Consider the following 15453-nt stretch of genomic DNA (forward strand, 5'->3'; position numbering starts at 1 on the left):
CTCCTGACGAATGAGTCAGCAGATCTGGCACTGGGTCCAGAATCCAGGGCTCCTGCATTTGGTGGGCTTGAAGAAAGGGGAACCAAACCTGTCGAGGCCAGAATGGGGCAATGAGAATTATAGTCCTCTCCTGGTCCTTGGCTTTCTGAAGAAATTTCGGGATCAGTGGTATAGGAGGGAAAGCGTACAGGAGACCCGGGGGCCAATCGTGAATCAGAGCGTCCCTGGGGACATCCCCTGGAGGGGGTAAAAGGGCAAGTAGCTTCTGCATTTGGTGTTCATTGGAGACGCAAACAGATCGCAGCAAGGCTGGCCCCATTTGCGGAAAATCCTTTCCGCCACTTTCTGATTGAGGGACCACTCGTGAGGTAACAGGATAGCTCTGCTCAACCTGTCCGCTATGACGTTGGATAACCCCGGGATGTGCGTTGCTATTAGAAAGCGACCTGTGGACTCTGCCCATTGCCAAATTCTCATGGCCTCTCTGCACAACTGGTAAGACCTGGTTCCTCCCTGTTTATGTACCAGACTACGGACATGTTGTCCGTCTGTACTGGAATAGTCCCTAGAGGTAGAAGGGGGAGAAGTGTTGCAACGCTAGAAACACTGCCCTCATCTCTAGAACATTTATGTGCAGGTTGTACTCTAAGCTGGACCATTCGCCTTGGACTGTCTTTCCCTGAAAGATGCCCCCCCACCCTATCAGGGAAGCGTCCGTGGTCACCGTGGCCGTTGGGTTGGGTAACACAAACTGTCGGCCGCTGATGAGGTTGTGATCCTGTAACTACCAAGACAGGTGTGCTTTGCAGGAATCTGTTATGTGAATCTCGTGTGTCAGCGGTAACTGCTGGAACGACCACTGTGTGAACAGCAGCCATTGGAGAATTCTCATGTGTAGCCTCCCCATGGGAACTGCAATGAGGGAAGCTGACATGAGCCCTAAGACTTTCAGGACTAGTTTGGCTGGGGACTTCTTGGATAATAGTAGGAGAGATATGTGTTGCTGTAGGGAAGCTATTCTTGCGGAGGGTAGTTTTACTAGCAAAGAACGGGTATCTAGATCTGCGCCTATAAATGAAATATGCTGTGAGGGCTGTAACGCAGATTTTTCGAAATTTATCGAAATCCCTAACAGAGCACAAAGGCTGATTGTGTAATCCCTGGCCTGCATCAGTTGACGCTCGGTGGTGGCGGTAAGGAGCCAGTCGTCTAGATATGGAAACACCCGGAATCCTAGGCATCTCAAGTGAGACGCTACCACTGCCATGCATTTGGTGAAAACCCTGGGGGCTGAGATTAGACCAAAGGGCAGGGCCCGAAACTGAAAGTGACTGGCTCCCAGCCGGAAGCGCAGGTGATCTCTGGACACTCTGGCCATCTTGATGTGGTAGTAGGCGTCCCTGAGATCTATTGAGCACATCCAGTCGTCCTTCTGTAAAAACGGAAGGATCGATTGAAGCGTGACCATCCGGTACTTTTCTTTCTAAACAAATGTATTGAGATTGCTTAGGTCTAGAATTGGCCTCCAGTCCCCTGTCTTTTTTGGAACTAAAAAGAACCATGAGTAAGTTCCGGATCCTCTTTGGTCCGCCGGGACTGGTTGGATGACTCTTTTTTCTAGCAGCTTTGAGATTTGTATCGCTGCTGGTTTTCGCAGATGGGGTGGTACATCTGGGAACCGTCTTTGTGGTAATGGGGGAAATACAAAGGGGATTTTGTAACCACTGGTGATAATGCTTTTTACCCAATTGTCTGAAGTAAGGCTTTGCCAGGCCTGAGGGTATAAAGCTAAGCGACCCCCGACTGCCTCCAGAGCAGGACAGTCGGGCCTCCTCTCAGGAATGCTGGAAAGGCTTCCCAGGGATAGTATCCCTGTCACCTTGGTTCTGCGGACCCCCTCTGCCGCCAGAGCAGCGTCTTCCATTTCTGCCCCCTCCTCTGCCTCTGGGGGGGGCATCACCCTGTGTGCCTGGGAAAGAACCCTGGGGTTTACAAAACCACATCTTTCCACCTCGTTGCCCTTTGGGGTACGGTCTGGATGGGGTGGAAAAACGGACTCCGACAGCAGACAGAGTCTTTCCTTCCTGCTCACACCGGGTTAGGGTCTCCTTTACTTTGGGGCCAAAAAGAGTGGCACCATCAAAGGGGGAGTTAGTAAAGGAAGACTTGAAGGCTTACGCAAAGGAGCACAGCCGCATCCAGGATTGTCTACGAAGAGCAATCACTGAGGCTGCAGCCCTACTCGACCCTTCGGCCGCATACGAGATGAGCCTCATGGACGAGTTCACTATGGATGTAAGGGTGTTGAGCTGTGCTGCAACTTTGTCAGAGACAGCAGCATCTGTATTACCCTGGAGGGTATCCCCCAACTCCTTGACTAGATCCCTCTGTAATCGTGTGAAGTGTGTCAAGTAGTTCAGCGATCGCATGGAAAAAGTCGCTGAACTGAAAATGTGCTTCCCATATCTGTCCATGGTCCTAGAGTCTCTGTTAGGGGAATGGACAGACGAGGAAGATTCGGACATCTCCTTTTTAGTGGCTGCGGCCACCACCATAGCGTCCACTGGAATTCCCTTAGTAAGGTTTGACTTGTCCTGAGGGGCAGTTATGTATTTGTTAGGTTTCCTGGGAACTGGCTCCACTGTGTCAGGTGCCTCCCACGCCCTTCGAGCAATTAACTCCATTAACTCGTCGAAGGGCGGAGTGACCCAGGAGGAGGAAGGGCGAGCACCAAATGCCTTCAGCAGAACCGACTCATCCTCAGAAGGGGGTGGGGCCTGCCAATCACCTCTCTGCTTCAGGATCTCCAGGATGTCAGCAAAGGAGACATCCTCTGAGGGTGATTTTGGGGACCCTTCTGACTCATCTAAGTCGGTATCCGATGTTAAAGATTCTTGTGGAAAATCTAAGTGCCTCCTCTTGCACAACTCTTTCCTCGGAGCATCATCGGGAGGGGCTTCCGGTGAGGCCTCCGAGGAAGAAGGGGCTCCCTCTGGGAGTGGCTGAGACACTGGTGCTCTACGCTTATGGGTAGTCATGGGTGCAGAAGTAGACAACGGACCTTTATGGGAGAGAGACGTTGCTTCCATTGACGTGGTTGTCTGAGAAGACAATACCTTCCTCATGAGGTCAAAGGCCCCCGGACCCCGAGTCGAGGAGTCCTCCGGTTCCGAAGAACGCGGAAGTGTCTCAGACGTGGAGGCCAAGGGCATCGACCCCGAGGACGGAGCCAAAGTGATCCATGCCGAGGCACCGAGGGGGAGAGTCAGCACCGAAAGATCGGTTCGACTCTCGGTCCCGGAGCCAAGGAGAGATCGTCGGTTCAGCGAGTCCGCTAACGGTTCCGACGGAGTCGAGGTCAACGGTGCCGACCGAGGAAGGGACAGTTCTGGCATCAAGGGCTCCACTATCATCAGATCAACATCTCCTGGCTCCAAAAGCTGTGTAGGCCTCGGAGGAGGACCAGATGGAGATAAGGTAAGGCCTTCGAGTCTCGACACCAATTGGGAGGAGACTGAAATGAGCTTGGACAGGGCCGTGTTCTCCATTAACTTCTGCACGAAACGATCTACGTCGGTGTCGGAGAGGGGCCTGGAAGAACGGGTCGAAGGAACCGAGGACGGTACCGACCTCAATATAGCAGGAGGTGGAAGCTCCGACACCGGTTCCAAGACTCGAGACTCGGTCACAGTAAGAAGCTCGACACTCAGCCCTGAAGCCTGTGGAACCGGTGAACGAACTTTAAGCAAAGAACTTGGAGCCGATGATGTGGGCTCCGATGTCTTCGACCCCTTCGAGGACTTAGAAGCCTGGTCCGACTTGTCAAGCGCCTCTTGGAAGGCAGGCTTCAAAAGACCCCTATCCATAAGCTTCCTGCGTCTATCTGTCATGACCCTTCCACTAAAAGAATGACAGATAGAACAGTCTTCTTGTAGATGGAGAGGGCCAAGACAGTAGACACAGGAGCTATGGTTGTCAGTGATAGACATCTTTTGCCCACACTGACACCTCTTGAAACCAGACTTGGCTTTTTCAGACATATCCTGTGGAACAAGACCTGCACAAAAAACTGAAACAACACTTCTGTCAAGAAAAGTGGTTAAAGGTACACACACAGCAGTAATAATGTAGGTATCCAATCCTAAATCAAGTAACAAAGGTTGGGTAGCCCCAAGGAAACTATATGTATATATAAAGTTATATATATATATATCAGAGTACCAAAAATAGATGATCTACACACACACACACACACACACACACACACACACACTAATTTTAGAAGTTTACAAAATTCAGAAGAAATTCACAAGAAAAATCAGAAGAAAATAGCTTATCTTCCCAAAAGTTGGTCAGAGCTCAAAAATTTGATGCGATCGGTTGCAGCGGCAAACTAGATCTGAGGTAGAGGCAGAGGGAATTGTGGGAGGTAGGTTGGTCTCGAGCTTCTCCTAGATGCAGAGCTTTGCTAAGCGGCCGACTCGGAGCCGAGGATTGGCTCCGACACCCATTTGTAAGAACAAACGGCGAGATTGAACACTCTCACATCTGGTTTTATGTCCAGTCCAGCCTTTGCTCAACACAGCTATCCATGGTAATCCAAGCTGGGCAACTTAACACTGGATGGCCAGTAACTTATTGACACAAGGCTGCTGGGCTTTACGGCAGGCACACACTAACCAAACAGGAACACATACACCTCTCCCTCTGTTAGCATGTGTCACTGGTGTAGGTCAGAGCAGACTGGGTCCTCATCCCACTTATCATGGGCAAATACCCATGCCCATTTGGTGACATTAGTCAACAAGACCAAATCACCTAAAGCCAATGTTTACACCATAGAGTGTTTATCTCTGACACAGCTCCCAGTCTGTGATCTGTGTTCTCCTAGCAAGAGGATACTGTGCACCACAGCTGATGCCTAAAGTGTTTGGTTTACAAACCTTACCCTCTTACAGGACAATATCTATCATCTGTGCTACTTCCCACAACTCCTTTCTTGTGTGAGTTTGAGGTAGAAATACTTAATATGTTTTTGGGAAGTAAGGGGAACCCCACAGAGGCACAATGTGAACATACAAACTCCATACAGGCATTGGTTAGAGGCCAGGATTGAACCTTGTATCCTGTGCATGGGTGGAAAATACCTTAACCATTAAGCCTAATGGTCCTTTGTTTTGCAGTAGGCAATTACTAAATCTAGATAGTTTGTAAAGTCTGTTGGTGTAGCAGGCAAGACAAAGAGCAAGAATGTAAACTGGAGATGAATCACCCCTTTTACAAATCTGAACTTAAGAGCCTGGGCATAATAAGTTGCAAAACAGACTGCATAGTCATTGCCTTTTTCTTCCATTTTTTTTTAAACTCCTTGAGCAGAGGGTCAAAAAAGGAGATCCTTATCTGAAGGAGCATCGAGGAGCTCCATCTTTACATGGTAAAGGGGCACCGTCCTCAACCAGGCTTGTCTCTGGATAACAGACCCTTGGCTACTGCCCTGCGTGATGCAACCACTGCATCATAGCCACACTTTTTGGAGTGTTTAGTAACCTGAGAAGAGAGGTCATAAAGCTAAAAAATCTCTTGCTTCAGAGCCTTAAACTGTATCCCTGCTGCCTTAGCTTTCACCTTCATCTTCTTTAGCAGGAATTGTTAATACGAAAGCAAGTTGGAGAAACAGTTTAAGTCTCTAAAATATAAGGGTGGCAGAAGTATAAACTTTTTACACTAAGAGTATTCCAGTCTAATTGTCACTGGAAATTGGGTAACTGGATGGAACCAAGGCTGCTCCCTTACTGGAATTTAGGGAGACCACAGCTGGCTTAGCAAAAAAGTGTTTATAAATGAAATTATTGGACTCCTTGACCATGTAAAAGCAGTTAGATTTCCCTGGAGCAGGCAGCAGGGAGCGTGGCTCCATGGATGCATCTGTAAAAGCATCCTCCAGGACATTCAGTACTGGAGGAAGAGCTAGAGCTCTGGGTTCATACAGTTCAAAGTAGGCTGCATCTGAACTGGGCATCAGAATATTGCTTTGTTTCCCTTTGAAAAATATCCTTCATTCAATGAAGGATGTCTCAAAAGAAGTGCTCTGTTGGAGAAGCAGAGGAAAGGGTGTCCTCAGTGTCTGATTCATAAGCTTCAGTTGAAGGGATCTGACTGACATAAACCAGTACACACCTGTCTCTGGCTGATGGGGAAATCAGAACCCTCAGGAGAAGGTTCCACACTTCTCATTTTAGAAGAAGACCCAAACACCTCTAGCCCTTCTTCATCTGGCATTTTCTATTTCAAAAAAAGACAATTACTTTAGCCAGGTCAACCAGTGAATCAGCGTAAGACCAGAAGGTGAAATGGGGGGGGGGGTGTTGAGGTACTTTACATTCTGGGCTGAGGCTGCCAGGTACTAGTTTGAGCTTCAGTGTCTTGTACCTCATGACTTCAGGTATAGTTGCCACGGAGGCCTTGATCTGCAGGTGCAGGGACCAAGACCTCAATCTGGTCTCGAAAAACCTCCCTATAAACTAAAATCTTGGAAAATGCTGCCTTCCCTTTCAGTAATGAGGATAAGGACATTTGAAACAGTACAGTATTTGGTCTCAAGAGGCATGGCAGAGATGTCTGTTTGGAAGGACATGCAGGATGCTGATGGCATGTCAGCCTGCACAACAGTCTCACTAAAATCTTTATGCAAGACAGACTCAGAGGTAGGGAATTGCAAAAGTACTTCCTTATTCCCAGAGTCATCCAATGGGGCATATTCAGTTTCTCAATGCTTCTTCGTAGGTCTCTTACTGGAGTGCTTAATTTTTTCTGAAGATTCCTAGAGGCCTTGGCTGGTGCAGACCGGAGTCCGTGTTGTTTTTTGGGATGAGGCAAAATAAACACTGGGTGTTGAAGTCTTAGTATGAAATCTGTTTTTTTCACAATACAATTATTCATCTTTACAAACACTTCTGAATCAGCACTAGAATCAGTATCAGACATAAGCAGTATTAGCTCCAACAAAATGATAACAGATGTCCCCTATGGGGTACTTTGGCTCCTGGAAGCAAGCTGTCTGACAGGGCTTCTGAACTTATGGCTATAGACTACTACAAAGCATGAAAGTTAGAAAGATCTAAAGATGGTACTGGCTGACATCTCTCAAACCACCGTCACTGCATGCTGGCTGGAGGGCCTCAGCTAAAGCCCTGGGGGAAGGTAAAGCTCTAGAAATCAAGTCAGTACATCATGCTACATGCAGGCTGGATATCCAAAAAGTAAGAACTGCAACAGTAAACACTGTGACGAATATCTAATGGTTCCTCAAACCCACATACAAAGGATCTCAATCTCTTTCAACATACTAATAGGATTTTCTCATATGGTTCTTATCCCAGTGTAGTCCCCACCAATGAAATGCACTTCACCTACAAAGTAGAACCCTTGCTACACTCAAGACTAAACTAGACACCTGCTACGGCAATAAAGTTATCCTCAGACATGTCTTGTAAGAACCCCTTTGTGGTGTCAGGCAACTCTTTATGATGGGTGTTCTGGGCTAGACTGTTAATGGTATGACCACTTACTGCCTAGCATCTACCTATTACCTCACAAACCTATGGACCTGGGTGTGTGGTCCTCTTAACCTAGGTATAAGAGTGCACACCTGGGTGTTGGTCAAAGGAGTAGTGCTTCATTTGAGAAGTTATGTAAAAGAGCACAGGAAAGTTGTATGAATCCTTCAAAGTAAAAGAATGTAAATCAGTAACAATGATTTCAGTGTATATGACTGCTTATATTTCTGAGTCAAATAAAGGTAAACCAACAGCAAGTTACTTCATGAAATAACAATGTCATTTCTTAACTCAAAAGACATTTGCCAATGTACTGCATATTTCAGTAGTACAGACACAGTGTCAGGAAAGGAAATTTTGATTACCATGTTTTATTTAAGTTGGGAACACAAATTTAATTTCTATCTAGATCAATACACAACATTATTAATTAAAGCATACCTCATGCTCTGTTTCTTCCTCATGGAAGATTCCTTCTTCATAATCCCGAATAATGGCTCTAGCTGTCAGCTTGTGCAGTACCTTTAGGTAAAATAAATTAAAACAAAATTCAGAATTATCAAAAACCCACAAATCTATTAAGCTCACAAATTTATCACAATAAAATTAATTTTTCTGAAAGCAGGCTGTATGAACTATAGCTGCTCTTGGTGCACTGAATGAACATCATTTTATACAGCAACTAATTTGGATACAACTTGGAAACGCGCTCATGCATGGGATGAAATAAATTACTTTATATACCACCATATTCATAAACAAAGTGTGTAGTCCGGAATAAGGAATGTGCATGGATTGAAATGTACACAATATAACTTGTACACTGTTCATAAGAGAATCTCCTTTATTCTATACAAGCTGCCACTAAGCCACAATTGACAAGTGGACAGTACTGATCATACACATACTTAATACGTATATAGTACTGTGTGACTATATAGTACTGTGTGACTACCATCACATTACAAAACTAAGAGCAGTAGCTGGATACTATAATGCAAACAAAAACAAAATGAAATGGTTAACAAGCTACTGTTGTCTCTATCAGTTTTAATTAAATTTTATACAGCTATGCAATTGGTACTATAGACCTCCAGTGAAGCTGCGGCAGTGCATTGATATTCCATGAGATTAAGGACAGTCTGCTTCCATCTATGAATTCTGTGGGTTCTATATTAAATAATCATCAACACCTAAAGAGTGAATGCTCTAAACCATGAACGGCCACGTCTGCAAATGTTTTCCTCAGGAAAAAATTAAGTTGGCCGTTATCAGGAAGTGCCCTTTTCCTCACCGTAGAGCAATATCGGAGTTGGTATATTTAGTTAGGGGGTGTGGGGGGGGGGGCCTCCATTTTGATTAGGGTTTTGAAGTTTGTGTTTTTTTGTGTATGGCCCCGTGAACTTTTTCCCCGTGGAAAAAATTTGCAGATGTGTCCGGCTGCACTTTAGAGTGCTTGCTCTTTAGATGTCGATTATATGTTCGAAGATAAGTCTCTTCAAGCATATAATATAGACCCGGATTCTGCTATATATGCATGGATTCTGCTTGACATGTAGTTAATACAGGTCCAAGAAAAAAACCTCATCTACTTCTGTTGTTTTCCTTATTTTTTTTTTGTCACTCAACAGCAACGGATGCAAAACATTCTCTGTATAATAACTACTGACAAATTCTACTACTGACATGGCAGTGTGTGATTTACTGACGAAACTGCTTCTCTTGCCATGCATGAGGAGCAGGGTTAATTTGTATTGGAGGATATGTAGTTCCTCCCAGTGTTAACAATAAGGTAGATGAACTCCCAAGCTGCAAGAGTAAGACTACATGGTTAATCCTGAAAAGATGAATGGGTGGTAGCAGAAGCTAAATTAAAAGTTGAAAGAGTTAATATTGAAAAAAGTGACTGGTGATTAAGACTACATGGTTAATCCTGAAAAGATGAATGGGTGGTAGCAGAAGCTAAATTAAAAGTTGAAAGAGTTAATATTGAAAAAAGTGACTGGTGTTAACTTTTTAGGCAGTAATTGGTTAATCTAGTTAAAGAGTATGTGCATGCCATACCCACACACAAGTTAATGATGGCGTACTTAGTTACAACAGGGTCAGAGTGGCAGAGCTTTAAGCATTTAGTTCTTATTTTGAGCTAGAACTCATTAGGAATCAGGGGTCTCTGCTGTGAATGTAATGAAGAGTTATAGTTCAGTGAATAAAGGACCCCCTGCTATGTAGCCAAGATGCAGAGTTTTAGAGGGGGAAAAACTCTTGCAAAACTAGAGAGGCAGAAAGAAAAGACATGATGTTGGTCCAGAAAAGAAGCTCTTTCTGAGCCACATAAAAAGACAATACATCTGCAAATGAACAAAGGTCTTTGAAGGTATATTTAAGGTTAGCTTGTTTGCAAACTGTTACCTGTAAGTGTTTATAAAGCTGCATTTTTATTTTCTAGAAGTTATCGACATTACTGCTTGACTGAATAAAGACTTAAGACATTTTTGAGTTCACTTTTACCTACACCATTATAACCAAGCTAAGTGCCAAACTGACACTGTGTTTATAGCTTTTGTTTAAACTATGAATAAATTAAAATAAATCTTCTGCATGAAATTGAAATGTGGGTACCTTTATATACATATATAAATCAAAAAGAACTTGCTTGTTGTTAGAGAATTTTTATCTGATGAAGTTCACGGGTTGAATGGGTGAATTAAACCACCTATTAAAATTTTGTATTTCTACTTTCTTGGAGACTGCAAGTTCAATTAAAAAGTGTTTATTTTTATTTCATGGATGGATTTTCAATTTTTTTCTGGATGCATACAGCCATACACATTTATTAGAGTAGTAATCAAACCTGCCTTTTGCTGTCTCTGCCTCTCTCTGCAAATGAAAAATATGCATATAAAGTAAGGCTAATCTCTGAGAATATGCACTGTTAAATTAATTCCACTACACATAAATCATATATTTCAGCATGAAAAGAGGCAGATGCTTTGTGTGTGTATTTGGTCACAAATATGGAGCAAATAAATTCTTATATTCTAATATATGGCAGCATGTAGTAAATATAAGAACATTTCATACTAACAGTTTACTTAATATTACAGCATCGATAACAAAATATATATTATAGCATACATGACTTTCATGTTTTAGAGATTTTAATGCAGTCATCATTTACAGAAAAGATAATCCATAAGTAAAATTGAATTTTAGGAAGGTTACATTGCTATGTCGATCTTTTTTTAAATATCTTTACTAAATTATCAATTAAGACACAGGCAGCCATACATTAATATAAAAGAAAAGAAGCCATATTAACATATTTCCAGTTGCATATGTTATACATCACACAAATTCTTCTTTATAACTATCATCATACACACTATACACACTGAGCAGAGTGGATAAGAGGTGTTGACTACAACTGTTAGCTGAGATATATAAGTATCCTGTTTTTTTATTATTTATACAGATTATTGTTTTTAGCAATATATATATATAGCACTTTTATTGTCTGCTGCTTAGTTTTTGAGTGTATTTTATTGCTATTAGCTAATCTGCACGGGTAACTGATTGTTTGCAGTTAAAAGCATTCTGTATCTTTACAAATCTTTATCTATTTAAAAACTTTCATTTTGTGGCTTTCTCTAGTGCTTACTGTCTGTAGGCTATTTGTACCCACCCTCCCTGCCAGTTGGTGTCTTTCTGTTATACTTGGTGGCTTTGCAGTGGCCCACCCCTACTGTAAATCTGATCTGGGCCACTCCTCCCAGTCTAGTGTCATTAGCTCATTCTACCTAATACAGAGAGAACATTTGATAAGGCCTTCTGTTTCTCCTTTATCCCTTTCAAAAAAAAAATGTTTTTTTTTTTTTGCCTGAATCTCCTTGTGTTCTGACTGTGCTTCTCAAACATTTTGGAAATATAGGGTACATTTCAGAGCATTTATTATAACTATAATTGCCTTAATATTGCTACAACTCAAGTGCTCTAGGTTGCACTGCATCTGAAGTGTTTGTATGTTTTAGCTGATTTTATGTATATGTAGACTAGCTACTTATTCTGCTGTGTTACTTCCTCTTAAATCATTTTTCAGTTGTGCACTTGCCTTGCTTCATTTAAAAAAGTTTTAAATTGCTAATTTTGTAGAGTTTTAATTGCATTTACTGTCTAGAACTTTCACTCTCAAGTGTGTTAGCCTTTTCTGTGTTTATTTACTGTATTATTGCATTGTTTAGCCAGTTTCAACAAAAAAAAAATACTATCTTGTTTGCTCGTTTCCCACCTTTCTAGCCAGTACATATCCCAAGCTTTGCTTGTCTCAGGACTTTATTTTCTGTGCTCAGGGCTATCCAGGCCTTGCATTGGTAGAGGGAAGTCCTACTGCCTACCAGTGGGACTGGTGAGCATTGTACTGCCTATCTAACGCTAGAGGAGTGGTTTCCAGCTCTGAAATTGTAATTTTATTAGCCTTTTAGGCTGATTTCTATCCCTTTCAGTTTTCTGGTTTAAAAACGCTCGTGTTTGCGCATTTTTCGCATCATGCAGCACTGCGAGGCTACAGTAAAAATATTCCAGGTGCCAGAAAGTCTGCTTTTCAAATTTTCCCTTAAAACTAGCTGGTTTCTCAGTAGTAGCACTAAAATCTGAACCCCTGTGACTAGCACTTGCTCTAGAACCTGCTAGAAAGCACTAGGAAGCCTGAAACAGATACAAGCACTCAGCTCTCCTTGTCAATAAGGAGAAATTAATCATAGGCACTAAACAGCCTATAACTGCAAAGTACCTTGCAAAGGTAAGGGAAAACAGCTCTTAAACTTTATATAAAAGCACCTAAACAGGCATGTCCAAGGGTCAGCTTCCGGTGATTTCTCCTGTCCACCTGGTGAATCTGGACATATTGGGCAATGCGGCAACTGCCTCATGTACACAGACAATCCTCTCCTCCTACCACCCAACACTACAACCTGCAAGAGATGCACTTACATAGCCAAACTGGAAGCAAAGCTCTCTCCGGCCAAGATTGTGCTAGACAGTCAAGAGGAGAAGGTTAACAGCTGCATCACACATCAAGCAACTCATAGCGCTTCAAAACCCACACCATCAACACCCACACATAGCAACACTAAACCCACATATGCGAAGGCCCTTAACATTAACCTGCCAAAGCAACAAGGACCTCCAAAGTCGAAACGCAAACAAACACCGGTCACAACCAAAGTGACACATAGCTCACAACACCAGTGTGCCACCCAACAACAGCCCCTAAAGCAAGACAATGTACCCAACACTTTAGTCATAGGTGACTCTATAGTCAGGCACACTGATGTCCCATCACCAGACTGAACAAGGAGAAAATTTCAGTCAGCTGCCTGTCAGGTGCCAGGATCCGCCACATAATGCATGCACTCAAGTCACTCCACAACAAGTACAAACACGACTCTGTCATTGTCCATGCTGGAGTGAATGACTTGAGACGTACCTCCCTGGACCACATGAAAAGAGATATGGAAGAGCTCTTGGATCATGTGACCCAGGCAGGTATGACCCTAGCCCTGAGCAGCATCCTGCCTTCGCCCAGAATGATACCACAGTATAAGGACAAAATGATTGACTTCAACAATTGGCTAAGCTTCTGGTGTCATTCAAAAGGGATCCAGTATTTGTCTGCCTGGGAAGACATGATCGACAAACCACGATGCTTTGCCAGAGATGGTCTGCACCTGTCACCCCTGGGATTCAGGTTACTGGCTAAAGCTCTTGCCACCTCTATAATGCCTTTTTTAGGCAAATTTCAAAGGATAAAACCACCACCGTAACAGATAGAAGCAGGCAAAATCTGAAGGTAATGCTACTCAATGCTAGAAGTCTAAACCCTCAAAATGCACTCTCTCTCGATGCACTCCGAAAAACGGAGAACACCGATATCTGTGCAGTAACGGAGACCTGGTTCAAGGCTCCAGAGATCACCCCTGCAATACCAAGCTACAATTCTTACCACACTTTTCGGCCACAAAATCAGGACCGAATCACTAAAGGTGGAGGAGTGTCCATATTCACCAAGGATATTCACACCTCCAGGCTAGTTGCCAAACACAATGCATTGAAATTCTCCAGGTGCAACTAACACTAGGTAAGACTGCAATCCAAACTGTAGCTTGCTACAGATCTCCAACCATGCCCCAAGATTCTCACTACACCTTTCTAAACATACTGGAAATATTAAGATATAACCAAACACCCTAATACTGGGTGATTTAAACTACCCTGCCATTAATTGGGAAAACTACTCAGGTACCAACTCCTTTACCCAACGGTTCTTGGAATTTATAAATTCCAATGCCCTGGATCAACTAATCCATTGTCCCACCAGGGGCTCCAATATCCTAGACCTGGTCATTACCAACATGGGAGATAGATGCTCCAAAGCAGTGTCACCCCCTCATTGGTCAGGTCTGACCATAAGCAAATCACCCTTGACATCCACATCCCACCCCCACCCCCCAGTAAGGAAACCTCCTTAAAAAAATTCTCCAAAGCCAACTTCGTGCTACTGAAGTCAGAAGTGACAAACTTCACAACACCCACGCAGACGGGATCTGGAAGTTCGACTGCAGAATCCTACACTAAGGCACTGTACGAGCACATCCACTTGTGCATGAATCATGCCATCCCAAATAGAGCCAAGATGCTCTTCCCCAAAAAAAGGAAGCCAATCTGGTGGTCCCCTGCTATAAACAAACTATACAACAGAAGGAAGAAACTGTTGCAAAAAAGAGGAAAATCCCAGGATGCAAAAAACTCCCTCACCAGCCTCACTAAGAAGCTGAGATCCCTCATAAAATCCTCAAAAGCTAGTTACGAAAATAAAATTGCCAAAGATTCCAAAGACAACCACAAGGTATTCTATAGTTATGTCAAGAATTTAAATGGCAATGCTCAGATCTGCTCTGAGTTACAACAGAATGGCATTAAATATACTGATCCCAAGGATATTGCCAATATCCTGGCAGATCGATTTAGTGCCAACTTCACCCCACTCTCACCCCCTAAAGGGCCCATCTCAATACCAAAAGATTGCCAAATTCCAATAATCACGGCCACACAGGTAGAAACCACACTCTCCAAAGCTAAGAATACAGCATCCATGGGACCAGATGACATCCCAGGCTGTGTACTACATGAACTACAAAATGAACTGGCACCTCACCTAAGTGTCATGTTTAATCATAGCCTCACCTCAGGCTTCGTGCCCACTGAGTGGCGCACAGCTACAGTTATCCCGCTCCACAAGGGAGGATCCACCTTGCATCCCGGGAACTACCATCCCATCAGTCTGACAAGCCTGATTTGCAAGGGCATGGAACTTATAAACAAAGACATTGGCAACCCCCAGTTTGGGTTTGTGAAGGGACGATCTTGTCTCCTGAATCTGACTGACTTCTTCGAATCAGTCTCCAGAGCTGTGGACGAGGGTAAGGCAGTCCACACAGCCTATCTGGACCTCGCCAAGGCCTTTGACACCATCCCCCACTCTGAAATCATAGATAAACTTACTAAGCTGGGCATAAATCCCTACGTCACTCGATGGGTTGCTAACTGGCTTACTGACAGAACCCAGACAGTAAAAATAGCCAACTCCAAATCCAGCTCCAGACAAGTGACAAGTGGAGTACCTCAGGGTTCAGTCCTGGGACCACTCTTGTTTGGCATCTACTTCTCTGAAGTACAGGCCAACACTAAGGGACTCTGGCTAACAATGTTTGCAGATGACTGCAAACTGGGAGCCATTATTGAATCCCCAAATGATGTGGATATTCTACAAAAGTGCCTTACAGAAACAGATGCCTGGTGCCAGAGCTATGGGCTCAAGCTTAATGCCAAGAAATGTATA

At 43.7% G+C, this 15453-nt stretch overlaps 1 protein-coding gene across 7 annotated transcripts in view; it reads right to left on the reverse strand.

Annotated features, from left to right (window-relative positions):
• Nucleotides 1-15453, reverse strand: part of PARP4 (poly(ADP-ribose) polymerase family member 4) — a 2883551-nt gene that overhangs the window by 1159601 nt on the left and 1708497 nt on the right. For all 7 annotated transcript variants that reach the window (XM_044073295.1, XM_044073293.1, XM_044073297.1 and 4 more), the window contains one exon: nucleotides 7998-8078. In XM_044073295.1, coding sequence (XP_043929230.1) covers nucleotides 7998-8078 — 81 coding nt within the window. The remainder of the gene's footprint in view (nucleotides 1-7997; nucleotides 8079-15453) is intronic.

Source organism: Protopterus annectens, chromosome 5.part1 (genome assembly GCF_019279795.1).
Source record: "Protopterus annectens isolate FY-2018-M chromosome 5.part1, PAN1.0, whole genome shotgun sequence".
Classification (NCBI taxonomy): Eukaryota; Metazoa; Chordata; order Ceratodontiformes; family Protopteridae; genus Protopterus; species Protopterus annectens.